The 20872-nt window shown below is 41.3% G+C and overlaps 1 protein-coding gene across 3 annotated transcripts in view; it reads right to left on the bottom strand.

Annotated features, from left to right (window-relative positions):
- Positions 1 to 1950: 1950 nt before the first annotated feature.
- The window catches only part of rmp24 (ribonuclease MRP subunit p24), an 86740-nt gene continuing 67818 nt past the window's right edge, over positions 1951 to 20872 (bottom strand). The window contains exons 6-8 of one of the 3 annotated variants that reach the window (XR_015078496.1): positions 8596 to 8745; positions 7108 to 7982; positions 1951 to 5766 (exon numbers count right to left, since the gene is read on the bottom strand). Coding sequence is in view for 2 of the 3 variants with exons in the window: in XM_085988828.1 (XP_085844954.1) it covers positions 7910 to 7982; positions 8596 to 8745 (223 nt within the window). In the remaining variant the exon portion in view is untranslated. Of the gene's footprint in view, positions 8746 to 20872 lie in introns of all 3 variants that reach the window. The other 2 variants (XM_085988828.1, XM_085988830.1) reach the window with 2 other exon arrangements.

Here is a 20872-nt window from a genome sequence, read left to right as displayed (position 1 = left end):
GATAATCTGTTTTTTAGTGATGTTGATTGAAGGATAAATATTGGCCAGGACACCGGGGATAACTCCCCTGCTCATCTTCAAGCTAGTGCCATGGGATCTTTTACATCCAGCTGAGAAAGCAGACGGGGCCTCGGTTTAACGTCTCATTCAAAAGACGGATTTGAAGCAGATTTTTTTTTTACTATGTGTAATTTATTGGCAAACATAATTTGGAATGTTATCGACAATTTAAAACAAACCGACTTTCAAAAGGACATTGATATATTAAAGCGAGTTTGAAGATGAGATGATCGAGGACATTCCATGAGTGGTTCAAAACTTTCCTTTCAGCTATACCACAGCCCATTCTGCCTAGCTGAGAGATCTGGAACAGTCAGAGCCTTTTATTTCTTCTCTTCCAAAAAGTCTTGCTTTATTTTGATGTGTTTAGTTTTGTACTTTCCTCTGTAGTTTTATAAGAAGATTCTTATTCAGTTATTTCAATCAGTAGTCACGTGTAGTCTGAGCGGGTGCAGTTCTGAAGTACAGTTGAGGAGAAGCTTTCAGATGAACCTTACTCCATCTATAAGTTTCTTGGTGTAATTATTTTTTTAAAGGCCCAGCTTTATACTTTTCTGACACTAACAAAACTTGACATAATGGGCCATTCATAACAGGAAATATTTTTAAGAAGTTCATTTTTGTATTAAAATAAATTTTCTCTATTTTGTCATAAGTTAATTGTGCAGCCAGCTGAAGGATTAAGCACCATGGAATGTCTAAGAATGAAGAATTGGACCCTGCCAGTGTCTGCTTTATTATTTTTCTGTATAACTTGAACATTCGGTCCAATTGTCAAGTAAATGTCATAGCAGATGACACTTGCCTTTCATCATCTTTCATAACCCAGTTGTTGCCTAAATAAAGGTTCTTTGGCACTGGAGTTGACCATAATGGAACCTATCCTTGTTTTCAAAGTCTTGTCTTTAACCCATCTATTGCTGGTATAGATTAAGATTTCCAAATAACATGCAATTCAGTACAAATATTTTAAACAAATAACCACTATAACTTCAATATTTGTTCTACAGGAAGCCTAATTATCTTTATAGATGTCTTGTGGGAATGTCTTCTTCACATCTGTACAAGAATGATGAATAAGGGGCCAGGAATCTATTGGGTGACAGTAGACCTACTGCCAATTTGTCCTATGGCAGAAATTAGTCTAAAATGACACTGTTGATGGAATTCAATTGAGGTGCTGAAGAAACAGAAAGATATTAGAAATATTGTGCAAGGACTCAACTATGTAAACACTTTCCCCTACTGCCAGGATACAATCTGTGAGCTAAAATCTAACAGTTTGAGAGCTACAACTGTTGGGAGGGGTGGGAGAAACTATAAAGATCAGATACTTCTTAAAAAAAGGAAGAGATGCCATATCAGTGAACACGGCGAGGTTGCTATAAAGTCTGTATTGCCAATCCAAATGTAAACTACAAAAATGTTAATTTTAAAATTGGAAGTGACCTATTAGCTGAAGCTGTAGATGTTATAACGCAGGCTATCTCCCATCACTTGTATTCATAGCAAATGGCAGTTTTCATAAGGAGATTTATGTCTGCTTTGAATTGAAACTTGCTCCTTATTCGTGATGTGAATGGAATGTGGTACCACAGCACTTGCTGTTACACGTTTCTCAGTCTTACTCACGAGAGGCCACTTGAGCTGCTTTTTTGGGGGATTTATATCTCAGATACTTTACTCCAAGTTAGTGCCAAAGACCAGTCTCACAAGGCAACATCACTCCCTATGAAATAAGTCTGCCTTTATAAGACCCATAACTGGGTAATTGTAGCAAGCCCAGGGGGTCGAACAGAAATCTTTCTCACTCTATTTAGCTTACTAGATATGTCATGTGCCCTCATCCTTCAAAAAGGTGGTAGAATAAACACTCTATCAGACCATGGCTTAGGCAATACATTACCAAACAGATTTATTGACAATAAATAGATAAGTGAACAGTAGCAAAGATAAAGAGCAGATTTATAGTAATATACAGAACCTAGCTATTCATCTGGGAATAAAGAGAATAAACAATTATGTCTTCAGTGCTACAATTCACAAGTAAAACTCGATCTGGAATGTCCCTGGTGATAACTTTACATGGGAGTTTGCTTCCATGGACACTCCTGTCTCTGTTTTTAATGGCTTCAGGAGAACAGCTAAATCAGTGCAAGCCTGCCTGAAAATATACTTTACAACTCCTTTGAAGTTCACCCAGAACAAAAGGAAATCAAATATGTATCTCTCATGATTGCACCAGGCTGCGGACAGAATGTCAAATACAAAGGGTGTCTGATAGTTAAAGTAACCTCTTGCACCCTTTGAAGTTCATATCCGAGATGCAGGACACCAACAACTATACAGATGCGTATACATATTAGGGATGCGTCTGGACTGAATAACGCTAAAAGCTTTGCACTGAACAGGAACTAGAATATTAAAACTACCTTTTGTTTTACTATAGCAATGTAGACACATCAGGGGTAATTTTAACCTAACCCGCCCATCGGAAAATCCATGGGATCGGGTGGAACGCCGGTTTTACACCTTGCCCAATATTACTCTCCATTGACTTCAATCAAGAGTAAAGTTGGGCCAGATTTAACACTAGCGCTGCACCTGAACTTGTCAGTTTCCCGACAGATGGGTTGGGTTAAAATGGCCTCCATCGTGTCTGTTCCTGTATTGATGTGCATCAACCAGATTGGATCTTTTATTTAATTGACCCCGATTTTAACTCCAAAGGTGTCATAACAAGTAGGAAGCAAATAATATAATGCACTATAAACAAAATGTTTCTTTTTGCTGCACTGCCCACCATGCTGTCCTGTTCACTTTGACAGGTAGTTAATACCATACCATTACATTGAGGGTAAACTTAGTAGCTACATTTATTTACAGTAAGTTAATTACATTGATGCAGAAACTCACAGCAAGAAACTAGCAGTACAATACTTGATTTACTTAATATGTAAACAGTTAAGTATTAGCAGAGTTCTGAATCTTTAGCAGTACCTTTCGTTAACTTTTGAATTGAGTCTCTGATGAATCTTTACATGGCAAATACTCCATGGAGTCCTTCTAAGATGCCTACACTGGAATCGGCAGTACATAGCAGGGAACTCAAAACCCTAGAACGTTGCTGGCCAGATATATTCCTGTTTCTTTGAAATTAAGTCAGGTTTTTTGAAGAACAAATTCTTAATAGTCAGGCAATCGGGCATTATAGGTGTTGAGAAGACCATCTTCCTTTTGAAATGCCCTCCAGCGCAATTACATTAACAATTTTAGCTAATCAGTACCTTCTAGATGCCCTCTTCATCCATGCAAAACCACTTTTTAGGAGTTCCCACTAGCATATCCTACTGCTTAGCTCATTGTTCAAGATGGTGGGTAGAGTGCATAGATCCTCAGTTAACAAATTAACAAGACAATATCATCTGCAAATAGGGATGCCGTAATACCTTCAGAAATGACTGAAGCAACCACTCCAGCCCATTCCTTATGATGTCATCCCATGGAATAGGATGGGTAACAGTGAACAACCTTGTCTTATTCCTCTTTTGAGAAACATGGGCTGGATTTTACCAGCCCTGAGCCGGGACTGCTGGGAATTTTTTTTAAAAAATGGGAGCGGACACTCTTGGGGCGCTAAAACTGAATTTACCAATCGCCACCACTATTTTTTGCCGGGTGCTAAATTTAGCACCCAGGCGATGTTAGCAACCCAGAATGGTCACTAACGAATTATTCCTCCATAGAACACAAGAAATTGGAGTAGGAGTAGGCCATTCATGGCTGATCTTCTACCTCCCTGCACTATCCCCATATCCCTTAATTCCCTTAGATCCAAAAATCTATCGATCTCTGCCTTGAATGTACTCAACGACTGAACATCCACAGCCCCCTGGGGTAGAGAATTCCAAAGATACACAACCCTTTCAGTGAACATATTTCTCCTCACCTCAGTCCTAAATGGCCGACCCCTTATTCTGAGACTGTGACCCTTAGTTCTAGACTCCCCAGCCAGGAGACACATCCTGCCAGCATCTACCCTGTATAGCCCCTTAAATTTTTTATAAGTTTCAATGAGATCACCCCTCATTCTTCTAAACTCTAGGGAATACAGGCCTAGTCTACTCAAGCTCTCCTCATAGATCAGTCCCCTCATCCCAGGAATCAGTCTAGTGAACCTTTGTTGCACTCCCTCTAAGACAAGTATATCCTTCCTTAGGTAAGGAGACCAAAACTGTACACAGTACTCCAAGTGTTGTCTCACCAAGGCCCTATAAAATTGTAGCAAGACTTCTTTATTCTGATATACTCCAATCCCTTTGTAATAAAGGCTAACATACCATTTGCTTTCCTAATAGCTTGCTGTACCTGCATGTTAACTTTCTGTGATTCATGTACAAGGACACCCAGGTCTCTCTGAATACCAACATTTCTCAGTCTCACCATTTAAAAAATATTCTGCTTTTCTATTTTTCCATACCAAAGTGGATAACTTCACACTTCACCACATTATACTCCAGCTGCCATGTTCTTGCCCACATACTTAACATGTCTATATCCCTTTGCAGCCTCTTTGTGGCCTCCTCACAGCTTACTTTCCCGCCTAACTTTGTATCGTCAGCAAACTTGGATACATTACACTTGGTCTCCCATCTCATTGATGTAAATTATAAATAGCTGAGGCCCAAGCACCGATCCTTGTGGTACCCCACTAGTTACATCCTGCCAACCTGAAATGACCCATTTATTCCTAACTCAAAAGCCTTACAAACATTGCTAATGCAATGGAAGTGGGTTTCCGCATCTCAGCCACAGTTAACTGGTTGGTTTTCAAACCCGCTGCTCTGACTAGCATCATATAAAAATGTTCTTGTTTACAGCGTGATGGAGCTCTGCCTCTGTTACAGCAGGTTTGTAGAATTGTTGCCATTTACAAAACAGACTGCTGGAGTGAGGGAGAGAAGGATAAACATTCCAAGTGACATTTTTATATGCAATAGTAGATGATGCGCACTGTGAACTGGAGTATATGGTGGGTTGTTTTATAACATGGACCCACTAGGCCCCACCACCAACAGTCCCTTCCTCACCCAGCAGTCCCAGAGAGGGCCCCTCCCTGCAACAGGGTTTCTCTCTTTCCGTTTCCTGTCCCGCCAATCTCCCCATCTTCAATGTATCCTTTTCCTCCCCATTGCCCAGGTGGCAGCACAGTTAAAATAAATAAATCAGAGTTCATTTATTGGAGATGGCCTCCTGTCCATTGCTTATCAATGTAGTTATGTATTTGAGTGGTTCTAACATTCTTAAAAGCTGGGCTCCAGCATTTCAAACTTTTTCTTCTCGCTTTTGTTTCTGTTTCCCTTCAGTTCTGTTTCTCTCCTCATTCAGTTTTGTTTGTTTTTCACTTTTATTCACTGATCTTTTCCCTACTTAAGTCCTATTCCAAATGTTAGCTTGGCTCAGTTGCAGTAGTCTTGCTTCTGAGTCAGAAGTTTGCTGGTTCAAGCCCTGCTTCAGGACTTGCGTACAAGCTAGGCTAACACTCCAGTGCAGTAACGAGGGAGTGCTGCTTTGTCAGAGGTGCCGTCTTTCAAATGAGACGTTAAACTGAGGTCTCATCAGTCCTCTCAGGTGGACATAAAAGATTCCATGGCAGCTTTTTGAAGATGAGTAAGGAGTTCTTCCAGTGTCCTGGCCAACACTTATCTGTCAACAAACACCAACAAAAATGAATTAAATGGTCATTCAGTTCTTTGATGCTTGTGGAACTTTGATGCGTGGTAATTGGTTTCCATACTTTCCTACAGAACAAGAGTGAGTTGTCTTTCAAAAAGCAGTTAATTGGCTGTGAAGAGCTTTGGGACATTCTGAAGATATGAAGGGTGCTATATAAATACAAGCTCTCTCCTTCACTTCTTTTTCTCTTTTGTTTTCTTTTTTTCCCCGTCCCCTTTTCTTACCATTGTTTTTACCCCTCATCCTTTTGGCATCTGGATGCCGGGAGTCTGTGGGGGGTAGGGCATATGCTGCGTAAAACAAGGTAAGGTCCAAGAATCCAGCCCCAGACAGGGGCAAGCTTGACGCAAAGGACACTTCTAAAATTTTTCTAAGATAGTGGCAAACTCTAGCTTTTTTTTCTAGAATTGTTTAATATTTTAGGGATACATACTTGGCTCGGTTTAAATAAACTGGTTGCTGAAAGGGACTGGAGAAAATGCTTTGAGCTATTTGATTGGTAGGTTGTCATGATAATTGATGATGGCTGATCATAGCTTTCTCATACTTGTTACCTCTAAGTGCTTTTGATTGGCTGTTCCAACTGATTTGTTTGTGATTTGTTAGCTTTGTATCAATATTATATTTGATCCAATCATGATTTTTTTGCTCTACAGAAACTTTTGAGGTGCAATAAATGTTTGGGGTATGGTGCCCTCGGGACGCACACTAAAACAGAATTTGCAATTATATAGAGCACCATGTCCGCAGGACAACCTAAGGTACTTCACAACCTATTAATTATTTTTCGAAGTGCTGTTAATGCTGTTACGTAGGTAAATCTGGCAGCCCACTTGCACACAGCCAGGTCCCCCAAACAGCAAATGAGAGCAATGATCAGTTAACCTGGTTTGGTAGTGCTGTTTGAGGGAGTAATGTTAACCAAATAGAGCACAGAAGGCTATTCGGCCCATCATGCTTGTGCCGGCTCTTTGAAAGAGCTATCCAATTAGTCCCACTCCCCTGCTCTTTCCCCAAAGCCCTGCAAATTTTTCCCCTTCAGGCATTTATCCAATTCCCTTTTGAAAGTTATTATTGAATCTGCTTCCACCTGACAGACAAAACCTCAGTTTAACGTCCCATCCAAAAGACAGCACCGCCAACAATGCAGCACTCCCTCCCTCACTCAGTACTGCAGTGAAAGGCAGAAACATTTTAATTGTTTGCGGAAATATTATAAATTTTACAGTATACTGAGGGGATAGTATTTGATCATCTTTTTCACATGTACAATTGACCCATACTGTGCCTTGCACAAAAAAATCTGCATACCCTAAGATTTCACAGCTGTTCAAGTCAATAACACTGTCCTGTAAGGTATATTGACAAAAATAAAAATTAGCAAAATCTGTTCTTCATGAATGTTAAAACAGTTTGCCAAGCTAAGCTAGGCAAGCATCAGGGACAGTGACCATCTCTGGATCTGCATGCTATCTAATGAAAGACTTACAAGAAAAGCTTTACAAATAAAGGACCCGACAACTGGGTAGCACATTGCCTTTTCAACTCAGTGACCTGGGCTCAAATTCAGCACAGACTAATCATAGAAATTTACCGCACAGGAGGAGGCCATTCGGCCAATCGTGTAACGGGATACCGGTCTCTCTCTGCTGGCTATAAGAGTCCTTTATTAAATTAATTTGGGCAAAACTGCCCATATTGTGACACTAGCTGGCAATCTCACTCATAGACTGGTGTGGGAAATGAAAATGTTAAACTGGCACAGTAGGTTGGGGAAGGAATAAAATTGTACTATATCTGGCCTGGGTACTGGAATAAGAAATTATTTCATTTTCAGCACTACTGCCTCTAAAAGCACCAAAAAATGTTTTAAACCGAAACACCGTACAATTGTGGCTTAACAGTATTTTAATAAATTACATTTTCAATCACGATGTTCAATTAACTAATGTATACATATAACCTTTAAAATACAGTATCAGTTTTTTTTTAATTATATAGCATCTTTTAATGAATGTATTTTTGAGTTACGTGTCCTGTTTTCCTGCAAATTTAATCTTTTTCCTTGTCCACCTGTCCTGACCCTCTAACTCCAATCTTCCCCCGGTTGCTGTTATTTCCCACTGTAGCTGACCAGACGTGAGCCTCCTGTCTGATCTCTTCCACCTGCAGTTCTCTGCTTGAGACTGTTTTCAGGGGGAAATGGAAAAAAAGTCACTTAATTCCATTAACACCATACACAATTAGAAAATCTTAAAATGTTAAAGTAGTATAATTCATCATTCCTTTCAGATTTTAGCAGTAACAAAACTAACCTGTAGTAACATGGATAAACACATATTCTTTACTACAACCATTTGTTTATGTCCTGGCAGCTGCTGCCACTTGAACCTTAGTTTCTAGAAGTATAATGCGCTTGCACCCTCCTGCAGACAGCAGTATGTTTCAGAGAAAACCAGATGGCAGCTTGGCTTACCTCTTACCAGGCTGCACACGTGCTTCTGGTTAATCTGCAGTACCACTGACGCATTGTAGCAGGTCAGAGCTCCAACATGCTTGCTCTTGTAACATTTCTGACAATTCATTTATAAACTAACAGCAAAGCAAAACCTATTTTATGACAACATCGCAAAACTCAATTTACATAAAGCTAGAGATATACAGTGTACGGTCGTGCACCCAACTGATTACGCAAATTGACAGGAAATTCATCTTTTCCCACTTTTTCTTGCTCTCACTTGCGTAGACACGAAGTTTAAGCACTACGAATAAGATAAAATCACATAAATTGCAGTTTACACTGAAGATAGGAAATCTCGAAGAGTCCCTTTCTTGCTCTGCTGTTTCTGCTCACAACTCAAAAGCATCTTTAGACGAGAGCAGTGCAGCTTCTTTCCTTTAACTGATTTCAATGAAGGCGATGATGTGGAAGGTGCAGAGACGGATGTTCTAAAAAGATAAATGCAAAAGTTATAAAAGCAATAATATTAAAGCACTACTTAAATCAGGGATCTTTATATCTGAGGCAATTGAAATGTCTGACTACACCCATTAAATTATTTAATCTGAAACCAGCATTTAGGAGAAAAAATGCCATTTCTAACCACCCAATAAAACTTAGTGTTACGAAGAAAAACCTTTGGATATCTCACTTTAATATATAATTTTGAATATATCTAACAAGTGCTTACTGTGTTTAAGGGAAGGTTACATCATACTAGTTCTGTCACACATTGGTTATGGTTTGAGTTGCTGAGGTTTAAATTTCCCATGCACTTACATTATACACACCTTTCAATCCTCCTAACGCCCAAGATCTGTGTCTCCAAGTCAGGTGGCGCTGTGGGCACTGAGGCTGACTGTTCAAGTTTCTTAAACACTTCTTTAAAATTTTTATAACTTAATATTTTAAAAAAGTGCTCAAAGCATTTAAAGAAAGTTAAAGTTGATTCCCTTGGACAGTGGGAACCAGGCAGTGTGGGTGGGTGGGCAGAATTCTTCAGAGGGGGGTTTAACATGCTATCTATAGGCATTCTCCAGCTTTCCCATTTTTAGAGTGAGAGAGAGCAGAGAAAGAAACAAATGGGGCAAGAGAGAGACATGGAGAAGCAATAACACAAAGATTGCAGATGCAACTAAGAGACACCATAATCTCTAACTCGCTGTGAACAACAAATGGAAGCATAATAAAATTAATAGCACTTTATTGTAAAAATTATGTTCAGCACAAATTTCCTGTCTGTCATACTAAACTCTATCACATTTCAAAGAAATTTAAAGAAAGGAATTCTCCAGGAACACAAAACACCACAGTATGCACTCACTCAGTATTTATTTAATTTCAGCTTTATATGAACCCAGGTTTAGTTAACAGCAGTTAAACATCAATACTCTTAAAGGGATACACAGCTACACGGATTGCAGAATAGTACACTGGGGCCGATTCCAGTCTTTCTCCACCTGATCTGAAGCTGCCTTATTTCCAGGTTCATGTCATTTGCATTGACTGGACATTCACTAGCACAGAATGTCCCTTGATGTGTCATTGGAACAGGAGTAGGTCATTCAGCCCCTCAAGCCTGTCCCGCCATTCAATTAGATCATGGCTGATCTGTACCCTTGCCTAACAAAAATCCATCAATCTCAGTTTTGAAATTTTTAATGACCCAGCCTCAACAGCTTTTTGGGGAGAAAGTTCCAGATTACCCTTTGTGTGAAGAAGTGCGTCCTGACATCACCCCTGAATGGCCTAGCTCTAATTTTAAGCTTATACTCACGTGTTCTGGACTCTCCCACCAGGGGAAATAGTTTAGCACTATAGAAACATAGAAGATAGGAGCAGGAGTAGGCCATTCGGCCCCTCGAGTCTGCTCCGCCATTTAATGAGATCATGGCTGATCATCCAAATTCAGTACCCTGTCCCTGCCTTCTCCCCATATCCCTTGATCCCTTTAGCCTTAAGAAATATATCTAACTCCTTCTTGAATATATTTAATGAATTGGCCTCAACTGCCTTCTGTGGTAGAGAATTCCACAGGTTCACCACTCTCTGGGTGAAGAAATTCCTCCTCATCTCTGTCCTAACTGGCTTACCCCTTATCTTTAGACTGTGACCCCTGGTTCTGGACTCCCCCGCCATTGGGAACATCCTTCCTGCATCTAGTCTGTCTAGTCCTGTTAAAATTTTATAAGTTTCAATGAAATCCCCTCTCATTCTTCTAAACTCCAGCGACTATAAGCCCAATCGACCCAATCTCTCCTCATACGTCATTCCTGCCATCCCAGGTATCAGTCTGGTGAATCTTCGCTGCACTCTCTCCATGGCAAGAACATCCTTCCTCAGATAAGGTGACCAAAACTGCACACAATACTCAGGGTGTGGTCTCACCAAGGCCCTGTACAACTGCAGCAAGACATCCTTGCTCCTGTACTCGAATCCTCTCGCTATGAAGGCCAACATACCATTTGCCTTCTTAACCGCCTGCTGCACCTGCATGCTTACCTTCAGCGACTGGTGCACAAGGGCACCCAGGTCTCGTTGCACTTTCTCTTCTCCCAATCTATTGCCGTTCAGATAATAATCTGCCTTCCTGTTTTTGCCACCAAAGTGGATAACCTCGCATTTATCCACATTATACTGCATCTGCCATGCATCTGCCCAATCACCCAACCTGTCCAAATCATACTGGAGTTTCTCGGCATCCTCCTCACAGCACACACGCCCACCCAGCTTTGTGTCATCTGCAAACTTGGAGATATTACATCTAGTTCCCTCGTCTAGATCATTAATATATATTGTGAATAGCTGGGGTCCTAGCACCGATCCCTGCGTTACCCCACTAGTCACTGCCTGCCATTCGGAGAAAGACCCGTTTATTCCAACTCTTTGCTTCCTGTCTGCCAACCAGTTCTCTATCCAAGTCAGTACCTTACCCCCAATCCCATGTGCTTTAACTTTACACGCTAATCTCTTATGCGGGACCTTATCGAAAGCCTTCTGAAAGTCCAAATACACCACATCCACTGGTTCTCCCTTATCTATTCTACCAGTTACATCCTCAAAAAATTCCAGTAGATTAGTCAAGCACGATTTACCTTTTGTAAATCCATGTTGACTTTGTCCGATCCTGTCACTGTTTTCCAAGTGCTCTGCTATTACATCTTTTATAATGGACTCTAGCATTTTCCCCACTACCGATGTCAGGCTTACCAGTCTATAATTCCCCGTTTTCTCTCTACCACCTTTTTTTGAATAGTGGGGTTACATTAGCTACCCTCCAATCCATGGGAACTGTTCCAGAGTCTATAGAATTTTGGAAGATGACCAGCAATGCATCTACTATTTCTAGGGCCATTTCCTTAAGTACCCTAGGATGTAGATTATCAGGCCCTGGGGATTTATCGGCCTTCAGTCCCATCAATTTTCCTAACACCATTTCCCTACAAATACTGATTTCATTCAGTTCCTCCCTCTCATTAGACCTTATGTTCCCCAACATCTCTGGGAGGTTATTTGTGCCCTCCTTTGTGAAGACAGAACCAAAGTATGTATTTAATTGGTCTGCCATTTCTTTGTTCCCCATTATAAATTCCTCTGATTCTGACTGCAAGGGACCTACGCTTGACTTCACCAATCTTTTTCCCTTCACATATCTATAGAAGCTTTTACAGTCAGTTTTTATGTTCCCTGCAAGCTTACTCTCATACTCTTGTTTCCCCCTCTTAATTAATCCCTTTGTCCTCCTTTGCTGAATCCTAAACTGCTCCCAGTCCTCAGGTTTGTTGCTTTTTCTGGCCAATTTATATGTCCTTGCCTTGGATCTTATGCTATCCCTAATTTCCCTTGTTAGCCACGGTTGAGTCACACTATGTACTCTTATCAACTCTAATCATCTTAAACACCCTCAGTTAGATCACCCCTTAATCTTTTTTTACTCAAGGGATTAGCATGGATGTTTTTAAGTGAAAGCTAGATAAACACGAGGGAGAAATGAATAGAAGATTGTGCGGATAGGGTTAAATGAAAAGGGGTGGGTGGAGGCTCATGTGGAGCATAAACACCGGCATGGACCAGTTGGGCCTAGTCTATGCAACCTGTCCTCATAATTTAATCCTTTAGCCCCAGTATCATTCTGGTGGATCTGGGCTGCACCCACTCCAAGACCAATATATTCTTTGAGGTGCAGCACCCAGACCTGAACACAGAACTCCAAATGAGGCCTTATACAACTATAACATAACTTACATCCCTTTATATTCCAGCCCCCTTGAGGTAAAGGCAAACATTCCATTAGCCTTTTTAATTAGTTTTTGTACCTGTCCACTAGCTGTTAGTGATTTCTGTACTTTGACCCCTAAATCTCTCTGTTCATCCGCAGCTCCTAGGCATTTAGAAAATACTCCGATCTATTTTTCTTAGGTCCAAAGTTACCTCACACTTATCCAATTTGAATTCCATCTGCCACAGTTTTGCCTGCTCACTTAATCTATCCATGTCCCTTTGCAACTTTCTGCTCCCATCTACACTATTTACTGTGCTACTTAACTAGCTGTCATCAGCAAACTTGGATAAAAGGCTCTCTATTCTTTCATCCAAGTTGGGCACAGGCTCGACTCGCCTCCTTCTGTGCTGTAACTATTCTATGATAAGTCATTTATATACATATAGTGAAAAGCTGAGGCCCCAGTACAGATCCCTGGGGGACACCATTAGTCACATCCTACCAGTTTGAGTACATACCCATTTTCCCTGCTCTCTGTCTCCTACCACCTAACCAATTCCCTACCCATGTCAATAGGTTGCCTCCAATTCCACGTACTCCCATTTTTGTTAAAAGTCTCTTCTGTGGAACCTTAACGAATGCCTTCTGGAATTCCATATAAACAACATCCATAGACATTCCCTTATCTACTATGTTAGTTTGCTATTCACAAATCCTAACTAGGTTTGTTAGATATAACTTACCCTTTACAAATCCATGCTGGCTGTCTGTGATCAGTTTGTGTTTGTCCAAGTGGCCAGTGAGTCTGTCCCTAATAATAAATTCTAGTAACTTCCCCACAACAGATGTTAGACTAATAGGCCTTTAATTTCTTAGTTTATCTCTTATCCTTCTTAAATAGTGGAGTGACATTGCCAATTTTTCAATCCTAGAGGACAATTCCTGAATCGAGAGTTTTGGAAGATTATTAGAGTATCTACAATTTCCTCATCTACTTCTTTTAATACACATGGGTGTAAACTATCAGGTCCTGGAGATTTAGTCTAATTATTTTCCCCATTACCTTTTTTTAAAACTTATTAAAGTTAGTAAAATCTACCCCTGATTTATTTTTACTTTTCCTCATATCTCTGGCACTTTATCCTTGCCCTCTACTGTGAAGACTGATACAAAGTATATATTTAGCAAGTCTGCCATTTCCTGATTTTCAATTACAGTATCACCTGCCCAATGGGAGCCAGAGATGGGCAGGAAATTCTACTGCTGCTGCATGCCTGAGAGGCCTGACGCATTCTGACTGTTATCCAAAATCAGTAGCCAGAAGGTGTCAAGCCCCAAAGATCTTGGGTGGTACACCGGAAAAAAAATGGAGATCGTGCCTCCATTTTGCTTGCTGCCTGCATCTTCTCAGATCCTCTGATGTGAAAGGCACAAACAGTAAGGCCCATTTCCCGTGGGTACTACTTTGTTTGGGCCTCCACCAATGGGAGACCCAGGAAAATGAGGCGAGAGGCATGGTGCCATCACTCCTGCCTTATTACCATTTCATCTAAATTCTTGAGCCTGCTCCAGGCACTGGTGCTCCACTTCCCTTCAGGGAAACCCTTGGAATTAACCATCTAGCACAAAAGGAGCAAGGACCTGGTATCACATGCCTCTGTCCCTTTTTTCTTTGCTTTGTATCTGAGAAATAAGTGTCCTCTAGGCACAAAGCAGAAGAAAATCAGCCCACTGACTTTTGCATGGTATAACATTCCGGTCCTTATAAAATAGCTAATCCTTCAATTTACCATGAGCAGTGTCATGGGAGACTTAAATCTATATATTAAAATTAGTACATGGGTCACGTGTTCCATTGAAAATGTTATATAAACATTCCTGTGGGAAATCTCATTAAAATGTCCACAGATAGACTGGCGCTTTCATGTGATGTTTCCCTATAACACCAGTAGGTGACGCTCAAATGGGATTTCCAATGTTAATCTGATCACTAACCTGTAACGATTTCCTGTTACACCATAAATCACTCAAAATGCTTTCTAATTCTTCAACAAGCAGTTGCAGACCTCCTATCACTAGTAGCACTGTAGCCTGTCCCACCTGCTCAGTTGATAAAGTGCAAAAACCCTATGGTTTACACTGTGACTCTGGCCTCAAATGCCCTTGTGCCCCAGCTGGTTTAAAAACACATTCTGATGACGTTATAGCAGGGACCCAGGACAGGCAGACTGGTGGTGCAGCGCATTGGTGCTTTCCTGTGAGGAGACCAGTAGTGCCAGGGATCGTACAGTCACAGCTTTCAGGATAACACTCGCAGCCCAGCTGTTGCCTTAAATTCTGCAACTCATTACACTCTACCTGATCCACAGCCCACCCGCTCTACCTCAAACTCTATGGACCACTCTACTCCTCAGATTATTTCTTTCCCCCGCTAACCTCCCCCAATGACCAATTCTGGTCCTTCAAGCCAAATTGCCCGCCCCCATTCTGTTCTCCTCCTCCCCTCCCTCCCCAGGCCTTTACCTCCGCTCACCCATGTCGCTCTTCTGCCCACCAATTGCTGGCCCTTGGCCTGTATCAATCGTATCCCCCTTTTCCTGCCTTAATCTCTAGCCTCAACCCATCCCCTTTCCTGGTCAGTATTTAATTTTGCCACCTTTTCTAAAACCGAGAGTAATTCATTTTCTCAGTGTCCCTAAACCAGCTCCTCACAATTAAATGAATGTATGCTGGATATTAATTCCTCCAATCTTTCAGCTTTTATTTATCTCTAAATTCTCTAATTCCTGTCAATACTAACTGTAACATCGGCCCTCTATCTAAATATTATTAAAAATCTTGTATATGCGCATACTTCCTGTCATCACAATGGACTGTTTTTATGTCATTTAAGACTGAAACTTCCTATCTAAATGTTTAGAATGGAAATCCTGTTATGTAAAAGTTGTCTGTAACTATGTAGTTGCAGGCTGTGGCAAGTAGGCAGCACTGTGGACCAAGTTTCTGAAGTGTCTATCCCAATTTTGTTGTGTTATATTACATTAAAAAAATGATATTAATGCACTGACTGTGGGCAATTCCATGGGAAACGTACAATTGATTATGTCTCCACCTTATAACGCTGACTTCAAAATAAATAATTCAGTCTCTACGACACCCAAACAACAGACTAAAAATATTATTGATATATAGTTCTGCTGGAATTATAAATTTATTCATGAAACCATTCATTATTTATTCATCTACTCTATGTATTTTTCCCTCACACTACTTGTTAATCTGCAAATATAAAATTTAATAAAGTACTGAATGTACCAGTCAACATGTAAATAATTTATTGACTAACACTACACGACCCACTTGCCAAAAATGAATAAATAATTCCTTCCCTACACCTACAAATTAATTAATCAAATCTTCACACTTTATTTAATTTGCTAGCTCAGTACTATGAAAATGGTTCTGTGCATAAATGCATATTTAATCAAATAATGCCCCCACCGTATAAGATGGCATGGGGAAAAAATAACTTCCTGATAGACATTTAAAACAAATAAAGGTCCTTACTCCCCATGAGCAATGCCACACAAGATCAACTTGTAAAATATATAAAATTTACATTTATCGTGGACAAATCTGGCACAGTGGATACACACACTATAATACAGATGCAAAACTATTTTAGAAATAAATATAAAAACAGGAGATCAGCCATTTCCTACTGTGTTTTGTTGTCATCTTCTAGAGATCTAGAACTTTACAAGCACCTGTCAATCTACGAAGGAACAATTACCCTGTAATTAACGCCAGGATATACCCAGCAGAAATTAGACTCCAGTTGACCTCAAGATATGCCTTTAATCAGACTTAATGACCTTTAAGGGACTGGCCAACTTACACAATGTTTAATTTTAGTAGTACAATACATTGTACGTTACCTGGTATAATACTCCGGTCCTTTTAGAAGTGTACCCTCTCACTTAGATGGTAGCAGTGGCAGCACTTTCGCTTCTGAATCAGAAGGTTGTGGCTTCAAGTCTTACTCCAGAGACTTAAGTACATAATGTAAGCTGACACATTATTCAGAGGCTGACCAACCTAGTGCGTTGCCAACATTTTCTCTTTTTATTTCAGCAATATTTCAGCTACATTTAGCAGCTATCTCTGCATCACTCATTTCTTTTCCTAACAAAGAGTAGTTTTAATAAGTTATTCGAAAAATTAATATTAAGGGGGCAATAGTTCATTTGTTTTAATTCATTATACTGGAGGACAGAACAGGTTTGTATGGTTATTGTTGTTCTGCCAACAGAATGGCCCTCTGATGAATGTGGTTGCTTTGCTGAATTTATAGCAGTTATTTTTGTTGGAAATTGCTATGAAATAGATTAGCACTTTTGATGAAAGAAGTATTCTTTGCAGAACATAAATCTCAAGACATAATTTATCTAAATTAGTCAAGGAAGCTGCTTTCCAACTAAGCAACGTAGGCTCTCTTTAGTAAATAAGGCTAACCAAAGTTTTTTTTGTTGGTATTTTTTAACAGTACCATCCTGAGGTTTGAAAAATGAACTTATGTAATGAACTAGAATAGGATGTCCTCAGACCAAATCCGGCTCACAACCTCCTTTCACCTTTCACCCTACCACACAAGCTGCTGCTGGTGCATTTCATCTTCAACTCAGTGAAACATCACCGACCTAGAGGATTTGAAAAGGCTGCTCTCTGATTGCTGGATTTAGACTAGAGTGCAGTATTTTTGCACCAATCAGGAATCAGCCTTTACCAGTGCTTCAGGCCTGAGAAGTTTCAAGAGTTGATGCTGAAGCTTACACATTTTCAAGCTTTGGAGTGGGGGTTTTGGGGGGGGGGGGGGTCGGGGAGGGGGGCGGTTCGGAGAGTGAGGGGGCTTGAATTTTTTGTGTATAGAGTCTCACATTTCTGTACATGGGGATTCAGATTTTTTTTTGTACAGGAGGCTTTCTGTTCTGTGTTATTATATGCAGCTGACTCACTGATTGTGACCTTGCTCCAAAAGATTGCACAGCCCTGATCTAACGTACAGTATACATTCCACACTCTCAACTTATAAATTACCCAATTCACGTACGGACCGGGGTCAAGCAAGGCTGTGTCATCGCACCAACGTTCTTCTCGATCTTCCTTGCTGCAATGCTCCATCTCGCCCTCAGTAAGCTCCCCGCTGGAGTGGAGCTAATTTACAGGACAAACGGGAAATTGTTCAACCTCCGTCGCCTCCAGTCCAGATCCAAGGTCGTCCCATCCTCTGTCGTTGAATTACAGTATGCAGACGACGTTTGCGTCTGCGCTCACCCGGAGGTCGAACTCCAAACCATCGTCAACACCTTCACCGAAGCGTATGAGAGCATGGGCCTTACACTAAACATCCGTAAGGTGCCCCCGCCACACAGTACTACCCCCCGATTATCAAAATCCACGACAAGGCCTTAGACAACGTGGACCACTTTCCATACCTCAGGAGCCTACTGTCAACAAGGGCAGACGTCGACGACGAAGTCCAACATCGCCTTCAGTGTGCCAGTGCAGCCTTCGGTCGCCTGAGGAAGAGAGTGTTTGAAGACCAGGACCTCAAACCCAGCGCTAAGCTCATGGTCTATAGAACAGTAGTGATATCCGCCCTGCTGCATGCCTCAAGAGACATGGACCATGTACAGCAGGCACCTCAAAGCACCGGAGAGGTACCACCAACGCTGCCTCCGCAAGATCCTGCAAATCCACTGGCAGGATAGGCGCACCAACGTCAGTGTTCTTGCTCAGGCCAACATCCCCAGCATCAAAGCTTTGACCACGCTCAATCAGCTCCGATGGACGGGTCACATTGTCCGCATGCCCGATACGAGACTCCCAAAACAAGCGCTCTACTCGGAACTCCGACACAGCAAGAGAGCCCCAGGTGGGCAGAGGAAACGCTTCAAGGACACCCTCAAAGCCTCCTTGAAAAAGTGCAACATCCCCACTGACACCTGGGAATCCCTGGCCCAAGATCGCACAAAGTGGAGGAGAAGCATCCGGGAAGGCGCCGAACACCTCGAGTCTCTTCGCCGGGTGCAAGCGGACGCCAAGCGTAGGCAGCGCAAGGAACGCACGTCAACCCAAGCACTCCACCCGCCCGCCCCTTCAACCACCGTCTGCCCCACCTGTGACAGAGACTGTAGGTCCCGCATTGGACTCATCAGTCACCTGAGAACTCATTTTTAATGTGGAAGCAAGTCATCCTCGGTTCCGAGGGACTGCCTAAGAAGAAGTTTACATTCCACACTCTCAACTTATAAATGGGGATCCACAATAGGGTAGGATGTGAATTATGGTTGACGAGTATAATCACCTATTGCTATGTGAAAATACCAGGGAATAAATTACTACACCAAATGCCGGTATCCTGTGATCTTCCTGTACTGGCTCTTTCTCTGGTAATAGAATTTCAGATCATTGTTCGTGATAAATCAGAAAGGAGTTGGGTGTGTTGGGAAAGATGAATATATTTATTGTGTGTGGAATTTGAATAGCGCCGTTGATAATTTGGGGCACTGTGTTTGTGTTTTGCTTTTGGGGAAATGTGGTATTTTTGTGCTCAATGCTGCTGTTGTCGTTGGGTGTAATCAGCGTTTAAACACTGGTTTCATTGGATTAGCGAGGTATAATTGCATTTCTTCACCACAGGGTGGCATTGTGTCCAGTAGGTAATCACAGTGCTTGAGCGCTGGGGGTGCTGTGTTTATAGCTTTTATGGCAGGAAGAGGCAGAGTAGCTGCAAAGAGAGGCCTCAGTGTGTGTGGCAGGTTAGTGGCTAGATGAAGAGAAAGGCATAACGGAGGAGAGAATGAACGGCTCATGGTGAAAGGTGAGCATTTCACACTTGGGTTGATCAGAGTCCAATCAGATGGGCACTGGGTAGAGGAAAAAGCAGGCCCAGTGGATGAAACAGTGAAGTGTGGATGCATTGTTAGTGAGTCATCCAAGAATTAGGTCGGAAAAGGGAAATAAATCATAGGAAATGAATACTTATTATTGACTGTTTTTAGAGGTTCAGGGCAGTTAGTGCAGTTTTCGGGTGGAACCACACTCCAAACTGGAGACAAAAACTTGATGCTTAGGCTCCTGAAATAGAAGCAGGCTTTACAGACCAAAAGTTTTGAGAGGGATTTATAACCTTGCACAGCTAAGTGCACGAGTAAAAATAAGATATCATTTTAAATTGATTAATTTTTCATTGGTTTATATTACAAATGTTGAGTTTTACGAGTACGTTTGGTAGTTCTGAATTCTTGCTTTATGACAATTAAGAAATTTGCATATGAGGCAATCAGCTGTAGGAATTTGCCTATAATTAAGTGTAACAGAGAACAGTGACAAAGAAAGTGCAATGCAACGGATAGGAATTCACTCCCGACTGGCCTCCCATTCTCCAACCTCTAAACTTCAGTTCATTCGAAACTCTGCTGCCCATATCTTATCCAAATCCCACTCGCCCATCCCCTGTCCTCACTGACCTACATGGCTCCCAGTGGCCCAACAACTCAAATGTAAAATTCACATGCTTATGTTAGGTTACTCCCTCTTTATCTCTGTATCCCCCTGCCCAAACTCTCCATGCCTTTGACTCTGGCTTCTTGTGCAACACTCCATCCCTTTATCCCACCATCGGCTTAAGGACCCCATGCTCTGAATTCCCTTCCTAAAACCTGTCTGTCTCCTTTAAGACTATCCTTAAAATTCAGCTTTTTGACCAAGTTTATGGCCACCCTTCCTAATCTCTCTCCTCTGGCCCAGTGTCCATTTTTCTCCTTGGAACGTCTTTCTACATTAAAGGTGTTATATAAATGCACGTTATAGTTGTTAAGGGGAATTCGTTTTTATTGAAATTGTTCACAATCCTCAGTGTTTCAAAAGATACCTCTCAGCTACCTCATTGTTCAATGTTATGCTTTTAAACTCTTGAATTGAGGTGACCCGGAAAGAGACATTTTATGAAGAACTTCCTCTTTTGTGACATCAAAGTTTCACCATGGTGACATCATGGATGGGAACAGTGTGGGTTGAATTTAGAATTTTTGCATGAAATATGATGCATTCTTAAGCAATTTTATACTTCACAATTATAGACATTTAATCGTTAAGAAAAAGAAAAAACAAAGTGACATTTGAATTTTCAACAGACCAACCAGACTATCACTTACCCAAAGGTTAAAAATCACTCTCCCACATTTATCCTCCCAATCGCACAAGTTCATAAAGTGACTACTCCCTCCAGACTCAGTTCTCAGACACTGTACCCCATCCCAACTCCCCATCCCTTCACCGAGACACTTCCC

This window comes from Somniosus microcephalus, chromosome 5 (assembly GCF_052327205.1).
Source record: "Somniosus microcephalus isolate GS21.2 chromosome 5, FLI_Smic_1.0, whole genome shotgun sequence".
Classification (NCBI taxonomy): Eukaryota; Metazoa; Chordata; class Chondrichthyes; order Squaliformes; family Somniosidae; genus Somniosus; species Somniosus microcephalus.
The sequence above is the reverse complement of the archived record's forward strand: the minus strand, read 5'-3'. Positions and strand labels throughout refer to the sequence as shown.